The sequence below is a fragment of the Arachis ipaensis genome, chromosome B10 (genome assembly GCF_000816755.2).
Source record: "Arachis ipaensis cultivar K30076 chromosome B10, Araip1.1, whole genome shotgun sequence".
Classification (NCBI taxonomy): Eukaryota; Viridiplantae; Streptophyta; class Magnoliopsida; order Fabales; family Fabaceae; genus Arachis; species Arachis ipaensis.
Genome location: NC_029794.2, coordinates 21,402,936 through 21,424,944, shown reverse-complemented (window position 1 = coordinate 21,424,944; position 22,009 = coordinate 21,402,936). Strand labels below are relative to the sequence as shown.

General features: G+C 36.1%; 2 protein-coding genes across 2 annotated transcripts; one reads left to right on the top strand and one right to left on the bottom strand.

Moving 5' to 3' along the window:
• Positions 11,885 to 13,817, top strand: LOC107621831. The gene has a single exon (XM_016323820.2). It carries the CDS (start codon positions 12,601 to 12,603, stop codon positions 13,372 to 13,374), a length of 774 nt encoding a protein of 257 aa, XP_016179306.1. The 5' UTR covers positions 11,885 to 12,600; the 3' UTR covers positions 13,375 to 13,817.
• Positions 14,053 to 19,247, bottom strand: LOC107620438 (pentatricopeptide repeat-containing protein At3g62470, mitochondrial). Its single transcript, XM_016322597.2, has 4 exons — positions 19,180 to 19,247; positions 17,408 to 17,666; positions 16,444 to 16,541; positions 14,053 to 15,760 (listed from the first exon to the last, which is right to left on the bottom strand). The coding sequence occupies exons 1-4, from the start codon at positions 19,245 to 19,247 to the stop codon at positions 14,251 to 14,253; spliced, it is 1,935 nt and encodes a 644-aa protein (XP_016178083.1). The 3' UTR covers positions 14,053 to 14,250.

The window sequence follows — 22,009 nt, the reverse complement described above, 5'->3', positions numbered from 1 at the left end:
TCCTAATATAATATAACATAAATACTATATATATAGAGTTGTTGACGCTTCATAATATGAGAGAGTAGGAGTTAGAGGTGGGGGTGAAATATCCCTTTCTATTCTTCTGGCATTACATGATATATGATATTAAATATACTAGTTAAGATCTTTAATATCACTATTGGTAGCGAAGAAAAGCTAGCTAGCTAGCAGGGGCGGGTGAACCTGCTTCTGTTTGAGTCAACTGAAAGAGGAACCCTGTGGCCGTATGCCTGCTTAAGCAATTAAGGAGACACTACTTTGTATTGATTTCCAAAACAGTTCTTTTCTCATCACCTTCATTTTAAAAAATAAACAAACAAACCCTTTTAATCTTGGTACGTTACGTTACCAAACATTTCTGTTTAATTATGAGTATATATGGTCACAGCAGGCGGAGGTGTGATAATAAATATTAAGGGGTTGTGACATTTATACCATTCTTTTGATGATACTCCTTTCTGAAAAAACTCAATATCCATAAATATGTACCATTTCTAAAGAAGAAGGTGTACATTTTAAGGAAGTGTATTATAAAATGGTGCAAGTATATTTTTTCAATATTAAAAATGTATAACACCAATAAAAAGGGGGTTCAATTAACAGTATAATAGGCAGTAATCGGTCGAGTTCAGTTTAAGAATCATTCAAAAATTATTATTTTCTTTAAATGCATATTTTATGAAACATATATTTGTTGGAATAAATTATTTTATTAACCCAGATCAGCCATATTGAATCATCAAAATATATCATATCATAATGCGGAAGCGTACCTGAATTCATAAACATGAATCATACGATCGAAAAAAATTTAGATCTTGTGGTTCTTTCGATCTTCCTCAACCAAAGCCTTCTGTATTCCTAGGAGGCTGAACTGCAACTCTTTTGATGGGGAAAGAGCAACAAAGGCGGCTTTGGTATATAGGGGACCGAAACCCTGAAGGTCTATTTATATTTGAGCATGGCACCCATTAAACCCTAAAACCCAAATAAAATAGTATCTAAAGCCCAAAAGATAATATATCTAAAATCCAAAAAGATAATTATCTAAGGAACAAAAGATAATATCCGATTTTATTCTCATTTAATTCCAAATCAAAAGTAACAATGACTTATTCAATTAGCATTTATAACAATAAATGAGATCATCATTATATAAGTCATTTAATTTGAAATAACATAATTTGTGATTATAATTAATATATGTATTGCCCACAAATAAGTTCGGAAATCAAATAATTTCCTAACAATCTCCCACTTGGGCTATACATATATTATTTCTTGACATAATCACATTTTTATAAACTTTATGCGCGCATCGGAATGCCATTTCTCTCATTACTTTGACAATCTGGTCCGTCTCATATTAGATATGGAACTACCTCAGCTTTTATCACATTAAATGCCGTGACTAAACCATGCCAATCACCATCCTAATATACTTAACGACATAGATCAAATTTGGATGAGTAATATGGAAATTACATGCCAAGTGATCTCATGTATGTCTATTTCCAGCTGGTCCAACTTTATTGAGATCAAACACAATATAAATATTGCAAAATGAACATTTCACATAACATGAAATAAACCATCAACTTAATTCTGCAGAAAAAATAACTTAATATCTGTCATAGGACATACAGCATAAACTCCCACTAAACCAAGGCATCACAAATATTGACACCTATCCGAGCAGTGTGCTCATGAAAAACTTTAGGGGTCAATCCCTTAGTAATGGGTCTGCTAGCATATACTCTGTTCCTATATGTCCTATGGAAATCTATTTTTTCTTAAACTTTCTCCTTGACAACTAAAAACTTGATGTCTGTATGCTTCGATTTTGTCAAGCTTTTATTGTTATTGGAGTATAATACTGCTGACTTATTGTCTCAAAATATCTTTAATGGCCTTTCAATGTCATCTACTATATGAAGTTTAGTGACAAAGTTTCGCAACCATATGCCATGAAATCGGAATCAGAGTACCTAATGATCTCCAAATTTTCTGATCTCCGATAAATAAGCATGTAATCATTTGTTCTCTTTAAACAACGCATTACGCGTTTAACAGCTATCCAATGATCCATATCTGGATTGCTCAAGTATCTACCCAACACTCCCACTATAAATGATATATCGGGATGTATGTAGACTTGAGCATACATTAAATTCCCTAATGTTGATGCATAAGGTTTATCATGCATTGTTGTCTTCTTAAGATCATTTTGGGCATTGCTTGAGACTAAACTTGTCTCCTTTAACTACGGGTGTGTCCATTGGTCTATAACTTTCTATGACATATCTACTTAAAATCTTTCGATATAGTTCTTTTGTGACAATCCAAGAATACATTGAGAGTAATCTCTTAGTATCTCGATTCCTAATACAAAAGAGGCATCATCAAGATCTTTCATTTCGAATTTGTTCAATAGAAATTTCTTAGTTTCATGCAACAAGCCTATATCGTTGCTGGCAAGTAGAATGTCATCAACATATAAGACAAAAAAAAGTATTTACTCCCATTGAACTTACGGTATACATATTCATCTATAATATTTACCTCAAAATCATGAGGTAATGACTTAATTAAACTTGTGATACCATTAACGGGAAGCTTGTTTGAGACCATAGATGGATTTTCTCCTTTTTCTATTGGATCTCCTTAATGACACTTCTTGAGGTTGTTGAGCTTGCTGTATGGGTTGGGGTTGATGAGGATTCTCATCATTTTCTTGTACTGTAGTAGCATCTCGAGCAACAACAATATTCTCATTGTTCTCTTGTACTGTAACTGGATCTACAGTAGGATTCTCATTTTGCTCTTGTACTATAACTGTATCTTGAACAACAATAGGCACAAAGACTTGATCATTGTCAATTACAGAATCCTCATCAAAAACAACATTCCTAATATTTTCTTCCCCCCAAACTCAACATCCTCAAGAAATCTCGCATTTCCCGTTTCAAAATAGACCTTGATGCATGATTGTAAAACTTGTACCCCGTGAGCGCTCAGCGTAACCAACAAAGTAGCAACTAATTGTCCTTAAGTCCAATTTTCTTTCATGCGGCCTATAAGGTTGCGCCTCAACTAGACATCCCCAAATATGCAAATGCTTTATACTGGGCATTTTTCCAGTCCAAATTTCATATGGAGTTTTGTTAACTGCTTTGCTTGGCACCCTATTAAGAATGTACACTACGGTCTTTAAGGCTTCTCCCCAGAGTGATTCAGGCAAGGAAGAATGACTAATCATACTTCTCACCATGTCCTTAAGAGTTATGTTCCTTTGCTCTGCAACACCATTCATGCTAGGTTTGCCTGACATGGTGTATTGCGAAACAATACCACACTCCTCTAGGAAAAGAGCAAAAGGCCCGGGACGTTGCTCACTTGAACCGTCATATCTTCCGTAGTATTCACCACCACGATCAGATTTGACAGCTTTAATTTTCTTTCCAAGTTGAAGTTCAATTTCAGCTTTGAAAGACTTGAAAACATCCAAGGCTTGGGACTTTTCATGAATTAAATATAGATACCCGTAACGAGAGTAATCATCTATAAACGTAATAAAGTACCGTTGTCCATTCCAAGAGACAGTAGGGAATGGGCCACATATATCGGTATGTATCAGTTCTAAGACATCTTTAGCTCTCTCGGCACCTAATTTCCTTTCGTTTTGTCCTTTTCTCCTTTATGCACTCAATGCAGACTTCAAAGTCTGCCAAATTTAGGAGTCCAAGAATTTTATCCGACACGAGCCTCTGAATTCTCTGTTTAGAGATGTGACCTAGGCGTTTGTGCCATAATGATGCCGAATTCTCATTTAGTTTTCGTTTTGTACCCGTTTGCAGTATTTCATTATTATAGAAATTTAAGTCAAGCCTATATAGATTATCCACCAAATGACCAGAGTAAATATTATTCGAATTATAGAAGAGACTGACTTTATTGTCTCCGAACGAACAAAAATAACCTAATTTGTCCAAACGAGAAACAGAAACTAAATTTCGTCTAAATGACGGTACATAAAATGTCTCTAATAAATCCAAATAAAATCCACTCGTGGAACATAATCTAAAGGTTCCTATAGTTTCGACTGCAACTATATTACCGTTCGCCACATAGATGTTTCTTTCAGCATCACTTGGGGGTCAGCTCCACAGGCAATCCTGCATAGTAACACTTACATGAGTAGTAGCAGCAGAATTTACCCACCAAGTATCAACATGTGCATAACTTAAACTAGTCTCAGAACAAATGAAAGTAAGAATTATACCATTCTTTACACGCCAAGTGGCATATTTGGTACAATCATTCTTCATGTGTCCCACTTTCTTACAGAAGAAACAAGTTGAGACTTGATCCTGTTTCTTAGCCTTTTTTCTGCTGAGAAGGTACATCCGCAGTAGTATCACGCTTTCTTTTATACTGAGAAGATGAAGCCATGTGAGCACTTTCAGTCTTATCTTGCTGCAGCCTCTCTTCTTCTTGCACACAGTGAGATATAAGCTCGTTTAAGGACTAAGTGTCCTTCAGAGTGTTATAACTCACTTTGAATTGCCCAAAGTGTGCAGGAAGGGAAATCAAAATGAAATGCACGAGAAGTCTTCAGACAACTTTAACTTTAGTGCTTTCAATTTTGAAACAAGATGAGACATTTCCATAATGTACTCCCTTATGTTCCCTTTACCTTTATACCTCGTGGAGACAAGTTTGCTCAAAAGACTACTTGCCTCTGCCTTTTCATTCTTAGTAAAGAACTTTTCAACGTCCTTTAAGAACTTTTTGGCATCTTTATCCTCAGTAATTGAGCCCTGAAACGCCTCAGGAATTGAGCGTTTCATGATCATAATGCTCATTCGATTAGATCTCTCCCACTTTTCTATTTTAACCTCATTGAGATTTTCTGGAGTGGAAGTATGTTTCTCCTCTCGAAGAGCTATATCTAGATCCATACAACCGAGGACAATCTCCACGGTATCCTTCCAAACTTTAAAGTTTGAACCATTCAGCATAGGAATACTGCTAGTTTGCGTAGAAACATTGGTAGCTAAAGCCATAGTTTCTGGATTAGAACAAAAAGAACATGCAGTAAATATTAGTTAATTAATGGGTAAAAATCCATATTGAGATATCCAGCACAACATTAATTTTCAATCTTTGGATTAAAAAATTAACTGTAAGTGATACTCTCATTGCAGTAATCAAATATTGTCAAAATTCTTGTCACACATTAAGCCTTTCTTTGGACCAACTTAATGCGGACATGGAAACTTAAACTTCGCAACCTATTTATTACCGCATATATTTTCTATTAATTGGCCAAACAATAACCTTCCTTTGGACCAATTATTGACCGCATAATTAATAGAAAATAAATAGAAGTGTGCAATGCTTATTATTTGGCCAAACAATAAACTTCCTTTGGGCCGATTATTGTTCGCATAAATAATAAGTATTACTTTATTCTTAATCAGTTACCCAAATATTTATTTACCATTAATATGTGTATGTAATTCGGCCAAATATAGGTCTTCCTTTGGACCGACCAATATTCGCATGAATTACATGTCACCATATTTCTAATATTTTAAATAAATCAATTTTCACAAAAAAGACTACTTTGGCAGCATAATGTTCAATCAATTTATTCCAAAACTAAATCTTTATAAAATAGATGAGTATACTAATCCAAATTATTACTAGTTTCTTTATGTAACAATTAAATAATATTTTTTATTATTCAAATATTATTAATATGTACACATAACTTGGCCAAATATAGATCTTCTTTTGGGTAGATCAATATTTACATAAGTGACATATACATAATAATCCTTATATCTCATACGGATAATCAATTATCTTTACACTAAATTAATGGCACATACAATTAAATACCAATTGTATAGGGTTATAATAATATACGGAAAAATACATGATAAAAAAATATCTATTTAATTAACCGTATAAAAAAAAATGCAACCAAGACAACATTAACCTCTCAGTAATTATATATATTATATATCGTGAAAATTATATATAGTCCAAATATATACATATATAATAAATGGCCGACGGTAAACATAATGCAATATATATATATAAATAAAAGCAATTAAAACGGCATGGAGGGGATTCTTTTACATATATAACGTGAATATATACGTATCGATGCACGCACATAATCAAGAACAATTTCATTATGCGTGCATCAATTTCATATATAATGTAAACATGCATATGTATATCTATATTGATCTAATAAAATAAAATCGAATATTTTCGATGATTGAATTATGGATGGCTTTGATATTACTTGTTGGAATAAATTATTTTATTAATCCAGATTATCCATATTGAATCATCAAAATATATCATATCATAATGTAGAAGCGTACCTGAATTCATAAACATGAATCATACGATCGGAAGAGTTTGGATCTTGTGGTTCTTTCGATCTTCCTCAACCAAAGCCTTCTGTATTTCTAGGTGGCTGAACTGTAACTCTTTTGATGGAGAAAAAGCAACAAAGGTGGCTTTGGTATATAGGAGACCGAAACCCTGAAGGTCTATTTATATTTGAGTATGGCACCCATTAAACCCTAAAGCCCAAAGAAAACAGTATCTAAAACCTAAAAAATAATATATCTAAAATCCAAAAAGATAATTATCTAAGGAACAAAAGATAATATTCGGTTTTATTCTCATTTAATTCCAAATCAAAAGTAACAATGACTTATTCAATTAGCATTTATAACAATAAATGAGATCATCATTATATAAGTCATTTAATTTGAAATAGCATAATTTGTGATTATAATTAATATATATATTGCTCACAAATAAGTTAGGAAATCAAACAATATTATGTTATTACATTAGATTCACTTTTAATTTATCAACTTCGGTTCAACTTCTAATTTTACCGACTTTTATTTTGACACTCTAGATTATTATTATTATAAAGTTTTTAAAATGAGAACTCTTTCGAATCTTAAATTATATAAAATTCACAATACATACTCAAAATGAAAATTTTCATTTGAGATTTGAAAAGATCTCTAAATTTTTAATTTGTTAAAAAATAATCCTCAAATTTTTACTCAATGAATCACGTTAATCTTCGAATGTTTTCCAATAAGAACAATCTGATGTTGCATGTTAATGTGGTCAGTTAATACCGCATATATACCACAACATAATTATTTGGCCACTTGTAATGAATAAGTTAACACCTATCTAGTGAATTAGTTATGTTGCAATCATAGCAGGCAATAAGTAAAGACATTACTATATTTAATATGTAATCCTAAAATATAACATAATAATATAGAAAAGTATAGATAAACAATAAAAATATTAAATAATATAAACAATGGATATATCGGATGTTCAATTTACTAGGTGTGCGGATGGTTATTCTAATTGTTAATCGAAAAAATATTTTTCGATTAAGGTCAAGTAGTTCGAAGTGATGAAGAAATCGGAGAGTTCAAGTGGTTTTCAAAAAGATACACGCGCAAGCGTAGGCTGGAGGTAATCGACGCGGATTCGATTGTACTTACTTTATTCCGAATAATCAAATCGAACAAGGTTTTCGAGATAAGTAATCGAACAAGATGTTCGAATAAGAAGATCGAGCGCTTATGGCAGTGGAGAAGTTAGAGGCTTTCATCACGCGAGGAAATCATGGGAAATGTGTACAGCCAAAAGGCAGGAACGGTTATCAAGGGGTATGCATTCAAGACTGTAATTTTGTAATTAATTGTCAGTTACCAAAAGTAGATTATAAATACTAAGAAGTTTTAGGGAATAAAGGTTGGAACTTTAATTCAGAAAAACACTCAAGCACACTCACATCTCGGATAATTCCTGAGTCTGCAATCGAGTAACTTTTCTGTAGGGTTCCTTCCATGTTTTCATTCTTGCAATTTATCTTCTTGTAAACTTTAGTTTTCAACCAAGTTTATCTTTCAAGTATCCTTTATCTTCATTGTCAAACTTACATTTCTGCATTTTATATTTTCATGTCAAAGCCCTTTGACCCAGTCGAAGGCACTTTACTGCTTTCTTTCAATTTCAACGCAAACCTTTCCGTTTCCTGCACATTTTCTTTTCGAAAACAATACTTTTCCGTTTCTTTTCGAAAACTTTACTTTTCCGTTTCTTTTACTGATTTATGAATTTTATTTTATCTTTATCCCCAATATCTGTCTAATCGAAGATACTTTGATACACTTTTAGAAAACGGGTACCTGCAAAGAGGAGTAGGTTTCGCTCTTAGACCATTAGATATCGAACCACCATCGATTTGCTAAAAATCGACAAAACAAATTGGCACCGGTGGGACAGTTTTAAAATTGAAGTGTGTCAAAAGTTTTTGTATCATTTGGTGTATGCGATTAAGGAGTGGAAAAATCATTTACATGGCTGATGAAGTGTCAAATGTGAATGGTGGTTCCTCCACCAATGATAGTTTACCAGTAATTGTGCAACAAGCGGACGTGACTTCACGTTCGGAAGGTGTAACTGGAAGTGAAAGCATAGCGGTTACTACCGCGCAAACTGGAAGTGTTGGACGTAATATTCATCCACGTGGTACCTTGTCACCATTCCAGCCTCCATTAACCGCTGGTTGGCCTCCTTATGGTCTTCCTCCTGGTTACACCTCACCAGTGGGTAATTTTGTTCCTCCGGTCCGATTCGTGAGTGTAAATGGAGGGAATAACTCTCAAAACCCACAACAACATTCCGAGTATTCTTGTGATTATAATATGGGCTCTACTTCGAATGCTGCAAATTCGATGGCAGTATATCGACAACAAGTAGAGGAAAGTCATCATGACTTAGTCAATTTATTGACTCAACAGATGACCACAATTCTGAATCCAACGATGGCTGATCACGAATCAAAATTCGAACGTCTTGCTAGACAAGTCGAACGGATTGCTCGAATCGTAGATTATGAAAAAGGTGAAAGGCATAATGCCAGGGGAAATAATGAAGGATTCGAAAATATATTTCAAAATAAAAATAATGTTTTTAATCAAGAAAATCCTCATGTAGTTCCTCGGGATCAAAATGCTGATGACCTTCTAGCCAGGTTACGTGCTAATCATGGCGGTGAACGTTATCAAGTCACCAGAATTGTGGAAGAAGTTCTTCATCGAGTTGGTCTGAATGTTAGTTTTATGAATCGACCCCACTTTGTGTCTGCTTTTCCCCAAGTTGTTCAAATGGCTGAAGTGTTAAGAGGGGTGAAAAATCCAAAGATAATCACAAAGTTTGTTGGGGAAGTTGGAGAGTTAACTACTGAACATGTTGCTCGATATTTGGTTGAGATTGGAAACTTAGCTAATGATGAAAATTTGAAAATGAAGTTTTTTCCTTCTTCGTTAATGAAGAATGCATTTACTTGGTTTTCGAATCTTAGACCAAATTTAATAACGACATGGAATCAGTTAGAAACTGCTTTTCTGGGCTTCACGAAGCTCTTCAATCACCATCTGGCTTGCAGCCCTTTTTCGGAGTTCTTCTAGTGTCTTTGGTTTGGTTACCGCAATCGTCTCTCGGAACTTGCCAGGTCTGAGGCCGGCTTTAAGGGCGTGCAAGTGGACTGCCGGATCTAAGTCTTGGATCTCCATGGTTGCCTCAGCAAACCGAGTCATGTAGTCCTTTAGGCTCTCGTGTTGTCATTGCTTGATAGTAGTTAGATAGTCTGATCTGTGCACATATATTCTTGATGCGGCAAAGTAATCGATGAAAGATCTCGCCAGCTCCTCAAAAGATGAAATTGAACCTGCAGACAACTTGGAAAACTAGAGTAATGCAGCACCATCAAGATAAGTAGGAAAAGCTCGACAAAGCACATGTTCATTGTTAGCGCCGTTAAAAAACATCATAGATTGGAATTTCTTAATGTGAGCGCGGAGATCGCTGAACCCCTTGTATGGCTCAAGGGCAGTGGGTAGCACGAAATTTTTCGGCATCTGAAAGTTGGTGATCTCCTCGGAGAAAGGGTTGTCTAAGGTCGGCTTTTCCTTCAGCGGGCTGATGTTCAGGGGATCTGTATTGCCCTAGGCTGAGCTTTTGGAGCTTCCATCCTCATGTTTTCCATTGTTATGTGCGGACAGTTCGGCTATCCTCCGCACCTCTGCCTGAAGCTCAACGATTTGAGCTAGGAGCTCCGCTTGCGTGGGTTGCGGAATTCCATTATCGGCCATGCTTGAGGATCGGAAATCCTGCAAAAAAGAGTAAGAAGCTAGGCAAAGAAAATAGTGGGGTTAGATAAATTCCGGGCCCCACGGTGGGCGCCAAATAATTCGTCCGTGTGGAGGTGGCCAAACTATAGCGATTCCGAGCAATGTATCGTTGAAGAGAGAGAGCTATACATCGGCCTGGACTGAACACCGCGACGAGAATTCCTGCAAAAGATACTCGACACTCAAGTCAACAAGAAGTCTTAATGAATATGCTAAGCTAATATAAAACTAAAAGTAGAACCTGATCCTTAGCCGAGATTATGTGCTCGGCTTTGTAGATGAGATTTTGCCCGTTGTGTGGATAGTTCCAAGATTTTGGGTTGGTTATCGAGTTCAGTTTGAGGCGAGCAGATTTTGCTGACCACATCTCGTTTGTTAAGTTGTTGGGTCCGATCTTATAGTTTCTACGCCAAGCTTTTTGGTGACCGAGATATAAGTTACGTATCATATTCCAAATCTAACAAGAAAAAAGCAGTATGTCAACTTAATATAGAGAGAGGGAAGATATGCAAAATGAAGATAATTTTCAAAGAAATATACATCTGTGCTTCACAAGCATGGCATATATTTGAAAATGTGTCAGGTAAATAAAAGGGTAAATTAAAGTCATAGAAATGGAGGACTTGTCATAATAAAGGTAGTGCAATGTCACAACGTGAACCATAATGTGCAGTTGCTCTCAACCACTTGTTTCCGCTAGCTAGGTCCCACTCTACCTCAGCTCCTTTCAAAAATGTTATATAAATTACTCATTTTGAAAACTACACCAAAATAGGAGAGATGTGCAGTTATAGTTCGTTAAATGTCAATTTATGTTAAGCATACATAAGCAAATGATCGATCTTCACGTAAGAACAAAGTTGATAAAACATTTGTGTGGGTTTAAAACAAAATGAATGAAACAAACGCATGTGAGATGCATGTGCAGAATGAATGAACCTGCCAGTCCAAGCAAATTAGCTAATTTAACAGAGCATTCTGTTTCTGAGTTACTTGGATTTCATCATTAGAAAAGTGTGTTACTCTTGTTTGAATGGTGTAAACATATTGCATTATTAGAAACTTGTGCTTTCATTATTCATTCATAAATAATCATTATTAATCACGTATAGCTTAATTCAACGGCAATGATGTTTCCATGTCTTTTCTCTCTCTAACATCAATGTGTTATTACACAATTAAGGCAATCCGAAATTGTGGTTTGCGACGCTGGGGGAGGACCAAATTCAGTTTGCCAACTCTTTCAACCTCATCATTTATTCTATAATTCACTAAACTCCAACTAATTCAGTTATTATTGTTAGGAAATTTCATTTGCATAGTCTATTTTGTGGACTAGATACATATATATAAATAAGTGTATAATCATTTTAACTATTTTATATTTTATACCAGATTGGGCCTTAATGAAAATAAAATCAATACTATTCTATTTTTCACGCTTTTCTATTATTTGAAGAAATAACAATATCAGAACTCTCATATATTTAATATCTCAAACTTGCAGAAAAAGAAGTGAAACTCAGCCTTGTTTGTGGAGAACTAAAATACAAAAAGTCCAAAACATGTAGCCTATTATTGCCTATAAAGACTAATAAAATAGTAAAAATGTAGCTTTCATTAGGAAAGTTTTGTACCTATTAATCTGGGGAAAATTTGCAGCACTGCAATGAAGTATAATTAGAAGTTGCAGCTATTGCCTACCACACTAAACATATATGCTTTCAATTTATTTAATGTATTTTGGAAGCAATAACTGCCCTGGCAATTGGTTGATTTGGTTCCCACATGAAAGCTTTGATGCAATCACCAAACCAACCAGAAAGAGATGTGACCATATAATGTCAACATCTAAGAGAACACAAAATGGATTCCCAATAGTGCTTTGATACAAACTATTCTCCAACCTATACATAATGATGAACTGTATGCTGCTTAAGCTATTTAAGCATTGGTAATCAATCAGGTTCCTATAATTTAAATCCCTTTACATTTTTCAGTTCATAGATCTGTGTTTATTAGTAGACACCCCCTTTGGTTTTGACTCAAAATATTTGTATTTTCTGGGAGAACAGAAACAGTACACCTTATATAATGATAATTAACAAAGAAAATGTCTCCAATCCAAAATTTGTTTGAACTACTCTTGTAATTTCAAGGTGCAAGAAGGGCAATATAGTCATAAAGAATAATATAATATATCTTGTATTATCTACCATGCTTTGGCAAATCTTCTTATGATAATACAGTTCCAAAACGACTTTAAGAGCCTAAGCTTATTTTCCCAAAGCATTTCTTTGTATTAATGGAAGCAGAGACAGTGTTGAAGCTCTTTGATTCTTGCTGGTTTGGGATTCAAGACATGAAGGAACAAGAACCTTGTTCAGCAAGTTCTCATGAAAATACAAATCATCAAACCAAAGAAGGAATATCAGAATCAGAAGAACCGATGCTTTTGCGCAGCCAAACCATTCATACAAGGTCTATGAGCGACCAATTGGACAATAGGACATGCTCCATGCATGATGATTCTAGTTCACCCGAGTTTGACATGTTGCCATCAAAGCTTCAAACCATTCTTTCAGGAAAAGATATCACAGACACAGAGCAAGGTGAAAGGCAAGCACAGGTGCAAGTGCAACTTGAAGGGTTGCCTAAGAAAAACAACAACAACAACAAAAGCAGAGGAAGGAAGAAGAAGAGAAGGGGAAGCAAGAGTTTATCAGACCTTGAATTTGAGGAGCTTAAAGGGTTTATGGATCTTGGCTTTGTTTTCTCAGAGGAAGACAAAGATTCAAGCTTGGCTTCAATCCTTCCTGGTTTGCAAAGGTTAGGGAAGAAGAGTGTCAAGAATGAGGAAGATGAGGAAGATGGTGATGATGATGATGATGAAGAAGATGAGGAGAATTTTGATAAGGCTGCAGTTCCAAGACCTTACCTTTCAGAAGCATGGAAGGTACATAAGAAAAAGAAAGAGAACCCTTTGAAGAATTGGAAGGTTCCTGCTTTGAACAATGAAAATGACATTAAAGATAGCATCAAGTTATGGGCTCACACTGTTGCTTCCACTGTCAGATGATGATGAATAAACTTCATGGTTCAACTTCAAGTATTTTCTGTCTCACATATTTCAGATTATAACTTCGAAAATTTTGTCCAATATTTTGGCTAATAAAGCTTCCCTTTCTATTTCATTCACTTCCTACTTTCCACACTTCATAAACTTGGAAATATAGACAAAAGGACAGATCATGGTCATGGGGCCATTTCTGTAGGAATAGAACCAATGGCAGACCTGAATATTTGTACTGTTTGAAATTAGGATAACTTAAAAGGACTTCAGGCTAAAGCTCTGTTTACTTTTTGCTTCCTAATCTTATATCAGAAGTTAAATGCTTGTAAGTAGTAGTTTCTCTGTAACCAAAGAAATATGGACAAGGACAATTATTATGCAAAGCATTTGATTCGTACTCGGACAGTATACAAACTGTTTCAGATTATAACTATACGTTTTGTCCATTATTATCGTCTTATCGAGAAAACTACCAATAAAGGAAAAGATACCTTTCATTTTCATTGCCCAATATATCCCTGTTTAGCATCTCTAAATTTTCTTCCGGCTTTATTGATGTTTTATTTGAATGGAGTAACATGAAGGAATGTAAATATTTTACCTGCTCATGCTACTCCATGACTACTAAAATTCCAGAATCACCCATGTTCAATTGGTCTTTTTATTTTATATACAATCTATTAATATATGAATAACTGTTTTCCATTCAAGATGGTACACGACATCATACAACATTAGCTTATAATTTTCAATCAACATTAATATCAATATACAAATAGTCAAATACAAAGTACAAAAAACCAGAAGACATAAACTAAAGCCAAACTAGATGATTGGTAGTCAATAAAATTGAGTTAGTTACACCATTGATGTGCCGAGTGTTTATGTGAACCACCCACCTGAATATGTAGGCTCTCTTCTCTTGGCACTTTTCCTCATCATCTCAGCCCAACTGTCAATAACATTGGAGACCTCAAATTTGCCGGCAATTTTCAACTTTTTAGCTAACTCCTCAAGTATGCCAGGATTCCCAGCTTTAGAAAAATCAGCAGCAAACTTGTTATAATCAAGTTGAGGAGCTTTCATCCCATTCGCTATCATTTCCTCTATATATCTACATGCCTCGCCTGATCTTCCCTGTCTTATAAGGCCTCCGATGAATAGAGTGTAGGAATTATCATCAGGACAACACCCCATATGATGCATCTCATCCCATATGGCATGTCCCATTTCATAGTTCTTTGTCACAAAATAAGATTTCATTATCATGTTGTAAGTGTGAAGTGTAGGCATGATGCTACTTTGAATCATCATCTTGTATATTCGCATTGCATCATCCGGCATATGCTGGCTTGTCATCACTTTTATCAAAGCATTGTAGGTCATCCCGTCCGGTGGACAACCTCTTTCCTTCATTGTCTTCAGTAGATCAGATATCAAATCCATTCTCCTCTGCCTCCCAAACCCAGTGATCAAACACGTGTAAAGTGCAGCGTCCGGTTGACACCCACGATCTATCATTTCATCGAAATACTCTTCAGCATCTCTCATCATTTTTTGCTTGCAAAAGTCCTGTATCATAATCGTATAGCTCCTAACATTGGGATATGGACCTTTGGCTTTCAGGATTTCAAATAACTTGATGGCATCTGATTTCTTCTTACACCTTAGCAATCCTTCAAGCATAATATTATGTGCAACAACATCTGGCTTAAATCCCTTATCAATCATCTCATTCCACACCCTCCCTGCTTCCAGCAAGTTTTTTACCCTGCACCAACCATTAAGAAGTACGGTGTAAGTTTGCAAATCATGCGTAAATCTACCCTTCAGTTTTTCAAAAACTGCTTGAGCTTCTTTACCAAGCTTCGCCCTGCCAAGGCTATCAAGCAAGAAATTAATTGCATCAGCATCCACTCTAAACTTGTACTTCTTCATCAGATCAAAGACCCCAACAGCTTTTTTCCTCTCCTTTGAGGCAGCAAAGGATTTGATAGCAATGGAGAAAGTCTCCATTGTCAAAAGACCCTTCTCCCCCATTTCCTCAAGCATTGCCACCATCGTCTCAAATTGTCTCGTCTTCCCAAGAATATGCATCATGGAGTTATAAGTTCTGGAATCATGGGCAAATCCAGGCCTTCCCCCGGCCCAACAAAAGAACCGAAATGCCGGCTTCCTTGCATGCTTGAACCGCTGCAGCACATCCATAACCAAATCATGTGACAACTGAACCCCACATTCATCAAGAACAGCCTCCATATTCCTATCCAATGCAAACAATTCATCAATCACCTTGCATACCCTATCAACCTCATCTGAGTGAGCACATGACTCAGCATTAACACCTCTACCATCATCATCATCTTCATCATTATCATCATCATTCTCAGTGCTAGATTCAACACCAGAAAAAGCATCACCATTACCAACAGTAGCAAAACCGATAGAATTATTGAAATACGGAAGCTTTAATAAGAAACTAAGATGGAAATTCAGCAGTTCTTTTTGTGGAGCAAGAAGTGAAGAGGGGTGTGGCAAAAGAAGTGGAATTTGAGAACAAGAATGATAGAGAGTGCAATTAAGAGGATAATGAAGCAAACGAGAAAAGGGCAGAGAGCTACCACAAGGAAAGCGCACTTGCTCTCTTCTTTGGCATCCAATTGGTCGTCCCTGATGGAAAGAGAGTAGCTTGGTGGCAGAGATGGCACGGAAGGGGCCATTGGGGTGCCCACGAAAGAATGAATTTAAAAATCGAAACTTTGAGCTGGTGGATGTTTTATTGCAAAGGGAGGTAGTCATTGAAGTGCCATTTACAGTGAAGAAAGCAAAATGAAGGAAGAGGAGTTGGGTGTGGAAGTAAAAGGTGGTAACTAGTAAAGTGTAGTGTGGCAATGAAGCAAGCGGCAGGTGAGGTAGCTCAAGTAAGGGACTGGCAGGGGAGGATTATCACTGGGATAACAACAAAGTTCAAGACAACATCAGCATTAGTAGCAGAAGCACAAGCATACAGAGAGGCGCTCATTCTTATTACAAATCTTCAGTTAAGGAAATGCATAATTGAAACAGATTGCTTACCACTGGTTCAAGCAATTAAAGCAAAACCACCATTGGCAGAAGCAGATGCAATCATCAGAGATATTCCCAAGTGCTGGATGAAGCTCCGGAAGTGGGAGCTACCTGGACTCCAAGAGATGCCAATATGTTAGCTCACCAATTGGCAGCAATGGCTGCGGGGAATGGTCTTCAGAGGCACTGGATTCTCAATCCACCAATTCAAGTCATGAGAACAATTTAGCAAGCACACAACATGCAGACACACATCAACTTGGTTTCAGTTTCAACCAAGATTGCAAAAACCAAACCGATTAATGAACCAGTGAAGTGACCGGTTCAATGGTTCAATTGGAGTTCAAAAGGTTTAATTAAATATAAAATAAAATTATTAAAAATTTAATATAAAATTTCAAATATTTAAATTCAATGATGTTTAAACTAACAAAATTTAAAATTTTACAATTTCACATAATAAATTGTTCATAATCTATCATTAAAAGTTCACAAACAACTTCAAATATCAAAATTTATAAACTAATTATCCATCTTTGATCACTTTATGGTTGTTCCATCTTCAACATACAGCCAAAAAAAAATTATCCATTGACAAAATTAACTCCAAACAAATTAACTCAGCAAAAAAAATTCAACAGAATCATTCCAATCAACCATTAACCGTTATTTCAGAGAATCAGCAACATTATTTTAGAAAATTTAACAAATTTTAACACTAACAGCAACAACATAATTTCAGAAAATCATCAACAACCATTATTACAGAAAATCAGCAACAACATTGTTTCAGAATATCAGCAACTCAGAATAACAAAATTATTTCAGAAAATTTAACAAAACACCATCAACCATCGTCCATCAAAATTTTTAAAAAAAAAAAGCAAAAATTAACAAAAACAGAAAAATCAGCAACTCAGAATCAGTAAAATTAACAAAATAAGCAAACATAAATTGAAGCAGCTTTGCTTACCGGCGGTGAGGGAGGAAGGGAAGTGAGCTCGGACAGAGAGAGGGGGATCGAAGGTAGAGCCTTGACGACGACGACGACAAAGACGACGAGTTCAGGGCTGACAACGACGACGGAGGAGACTGGCCTGAAGACGAGGACAGGGACGGCGACGCCAACAGCTCCGAGCTGACCTTCGAGAGGCGAGGACGGCCACCGTGGGCTGTCACCGCCGGCGGCGATAGCGGTGGGGGCTGGCACGCGTTCTGAAGTTTGAAGGTGGCTGCAGCTCAGCAGCTCTGATAGGGTTTAGGGTAGGGTTTCGTTTGTGAGAGGTTGTGTTTTCTGTTTGGATTTTTTTTAAATAGATCAAAATGGCGCCGTTTTAAGGGAAGGTAGCTTACCGGAAATCTTAAAAAACCGGCCTTGTGTGTGGGATTCAGGCCAGGGCTTGGCCCTTCTCAACGTGCTTCAGGGATGGTTTCCGACGACGACGGCGCCTGCATCAGCGATCTCGACGAAGAAGAGGAAAGGGAGATGGGTTAGCAATTAGCATAGGCGAGGGTTGAGTTCGTGGATCTGTCTTGGTGGGGCGGGTCTCAGGGTAGCTCGAGTCTTGGATGAATTTGGGTAATTGGAGTGTCTAGGCACTAGGCAGGTCTGATTATTCGGCGGGTGAGGCATCTGGTCCGACCCGAATCCAAAAAATTGTGATATATAAAGGTGTGTTTGTTTTTATTTTATTTTTAGTGTTTTTTATTTTTTTAATTTTATAAAAAAAAGTGAAAATAAGATGTGAAAATTAAAAAAAAAAACAAGATTTTATTATTTCACTTTTTTTTAGTTTTTTCTTCATAAAATTTAAAAAAACACAAAATAAAAACGCAAACTAAACGTATTCTAATATTTTCAATGGAGATGGCAATTGATTTCCATGGAACAGAATTTTTTCTCATTCTTTCTCTCCGTTGAGTAAAATGTCTCTTCTCCATGTTTCATTTTTGTCACTCTCTATCTATTTTTTTTTGGAAGAGTCAAATATATTATTAAGTTTTAAATTTATTTTTTTAAATTTAACTCAACCATAATAAAATTTTATACAATAGAACATTTTTCATTTATAAGTGCACACACAAAACATTTAGGTCAATTTTTTTAAATAATTATTATTTTGAAAGAATAATTGTGTTGTGTTTAAACCATTAATCATTTAAAAGTAGCATTATTTTAAATGGCTACAATTTATAATTAACATTACAAAAAAAATATTTTGAATACTGTCAGATTTATCTTGGATTCATCAAATAAATTTGCTGGTAATTAGTTTATCGTCGAATTTACTGTTGTTCTAGAGTTGACGGTATAAATGGTGTCAGAAACTGTTTACTGGCTAATTTTTTTTGTCCGACACTAATTAGCGGCGAATTTTCTGTCGGTATTTTTAATGAATTTGTCGAGACCGAGCTGATGACTACCATCAGATTAATCCAACGGTAAATTTGGCGCTATTTCATGTGTTTAGGCACCAAGTTACCGTCGGATTAATCAGACAGTAAATCCGACGATAGTATTTTTATATTTTTTTTGGCACAGTTAAGTTCGAATTAGAACTATTGTTAACAAAATTGTTAGCAAAAATCTAAAATTAATAGAAATTAATAAATTATTTTATTAAAAATAAATTGTCTGAATATAATAAAATATCACAGAAGTAGAATACAACGAAGTAGACAAAAAAAAACCTTAACCTTTACAGATCTCGATAATCGTCGTTGTCGTCGTCGTGGTTCCCCTACTGAGGCGGCGGTGTAGGTGCTAAGGTCGGAGCCCCACCAGCAGCATTGCCACTGGCTCCAACGCGCATCTACTGGTTGTACTACTCCATTTGCTCTCGCAACTGATCGAACTGCCCCATCTTTTTCGTCCGGTCTGAACTGATGGCAACGGCTCCTCCCACGCATGCAAGAATGTCGTTGTACCTTTGTTCAGACTTCTTCGCTTGCTGGTGAGGCTCCTGCATCAACTTTTGCACCTCTTCCCTCAAGTGACAACTTCCTGGGGATCGGCAGGGCTGGTGGCAGAGGTAGAGACAGAGGAAGCCGCCAATGTGGAGAAGCGGAGGCCACTAGCGAAGAACGACTCCAACCCGAAGAGGCAATTCTTGTGGGGTTCAAAGGCAGTCTGGCGCCAAACTCTATTAGGATCTAACACTGAGGTCTCAGAGTCGGCATCGTCATCCCCACTAGGCGGCTGAGATTGCTGGGTCGCAGCCTCTAACCTCTGCGTGTACTTCTCATGTGTCACACACGTCATGCTTAGGATAAAAGTTAAATAAATGACTTAAAACCAAATAAATTTGAAAATTAGAATTAATTTAAACTCACATAATAGGTTGCTGACCGCTCGTCAGCAAATCTCTCCTTGTTGGCCTTCAAAGTATGGGTATACTTGAAGGTTTTCGCCAGTATCACCTCACGGTCCAATGACTTAGACTACGAATTAATATATCAACCAATAAAATAAATGAACAAATTAAACAACTAATTCAAGTAACTAATAAAATAAATGATGACAAAAAACCTACTAGTCTGCTCTTGAAGGTCGCCAATCTATTCGTATACTTCGACAACCTGGGCGAAGCCCTGTTAGCGATGCTCGTCAAATGGCAATGCTTGAACCCTTCATCATTAGCAAAATAGGCCTCTAGTTCCTTCTTGATGGCTAGACGGATCCACGATGTTAGGTGGTCACGCCTCCAACGAACGTCGCTCATCATCTGCTGAAGTCGTTTGACTGTCCAGTAGTCGTATATCTTCTGGATCATGAGATTATGCTCTGCATCCCATACGAATTTTAATTGCACAAAGTGATTCACCATTACAAAAGTTAGTCGGAATAAGATACAATTAAATACAGTTAATTAATTCAACATTATTGGGCTATTACCACCCACTTCTGAAACCATCGATCTCTAGTCTCAGTTGGGATCTACGTGTAGGTCGGCCACGAGTGGTCTTACATCGACTTAATGATGTCGGTGATCTCCTGTGTGCAAGTGTTGGGGTTTGGTGCAAACTTGGTAGAGAAAAAAACATAACATTCAGAAACAGTAAAACATATAGAAACGCATACTAAATTTAAGATTAACAAACACATAGAAATGCATACTAAACTTAAGATTAACAAACACATAGAAACGCATAATAAACACATAGAAACGCATAATAAACTTAAAAAAAATTGTATATACTCACAATTACATGCCATTGGGTCAAATCTTTAGCCGAATAACGGGCAGTGGCGGAGGAGAATCCTGCTGGAGGGCACTGAAGGTATCATCCACTGCGGGCTCTGTCGTCGTTGGATCTACAGGGGAGGTGTAGCAGAAGGAGGCACGTAGTTCGGGTTTGGGACTATGATGAATTGCTAGTCCGCTTGATCCTCCTGTGACATCACAGGGATCGACATGGTAGTCAGGGTAGAGGGCGATGACTAAGCAGTCATTGGGGATTCGGTGGAAGCCTGTCCTCTACCACGACCACGTGACTTACTCAACCTACCTCCTCTACCTGTCGTCATATCTGCACAGTGAATATATTACTAACAGTAATCAGCATATATTATTATTAAAACAAATCAAACTTATCTCAATCCACAGCATCAATCAACACACAATTAAACAAATAATTCAAATTTCACTCAAAATCGTATAAAAAATTTGACTTAGTCTCCCATAAAATTCGAAGATGTACATATAAATGACCTTAATTAGTTTGATTATTTTCAATACTATTCTACCTTGCGTTTTGATAAAAGTTAATAAAAGGATAAAAATAAAATATTGTAGTTAATTTTCTATTGAGAGTCGTTCGGATATCTCAACCATCGTTTAAGGCACCAAATATATGAAATTAAATCAAACTTATTATTAACTTTCTTCAAAAATCAAAGACCTTAATCATCTATAACTCTATCTTATAAATCACATCATTATTTAATCTTCCACATTTCAACAAACATCGGAAGCAAAAATCACTCACGAATGTGATGAAGATGGAAAATTCTATGCAAAATTAATGCAAAATTGATGCACTCAATTAGAAATTGACAAGCGACAATTTCAAAACAAGGATTAATCAAGTTATGGCCAGTCACAACAAGCAACAATGAAATATAATGCAGAAAGGTCCAGCAGCAAATTTTTAGCAAAAACAACCTTAGCGTAGTGAATGAATGCAATTAAAATTATCTAAACAATTCCAGTATCAAAATTCATCAAAATCAACAGTAAAATAGCGACTCATCAATACAGTCAAGCATTTTTCAAACAATTCAGCATGGTGAATAAGCAAACAGCTCAATAAGTAACACTTTCCAGCAATCTCAGAGCCTAATCTAACTTATTCTAACATATCCTAACTACCTAAATCCACTAAATCAGAAAATTAAACTAACTAAACTCTACTAACTAATTAATTAACTTGAAGTAATAAAATTTGAAAGAAACAAAATTTAAACAAAAAACCTTGAATGCAGAACAAGTGAAAACGGAGAACAGAGGTGGAGCTGCAGTGGCGGCAGAAGCGAAAGTGGCAAGGGATTTACAGCAGCAGCAGCGGAAGAGGT

What these genes read in the sequence shown, in the direction of transcription:
- LOC107621831 (XM_016323820.2), top strand. Translation starts at nt 12,601, where the DNA reads ATGGAAGCAGAGACAGTGTTGAAGCTCTTTGATTCTTGCTGGTTTGGG.
- LOC107620438 (XM_016322597.2), bottom strand. Translation starts at nt 19,247, where the DNA reads ATGCGCGTTGGAGCCAGTGGCAATGCTGCTGGTGGGGCTCCGACCTTA. An exon ending in GCACCTACACCGCCGCCTCA is followed by an intron (nt 17,667 to 19,179) that starts GTAGGGGAACCA and finishes GCTGAGCTGCAG; the next exon opens with CCACCTTCAAACTTCAGAAC. An exon ending in TTTAATTGCTTGAACCAGTG is followed by an intron (nt 15,761 to 16,443) that starts GTAAGCAATCTG and finishes TGTTGAATCTAG; the next exon opens with CACTGAGAATGATGATGATA.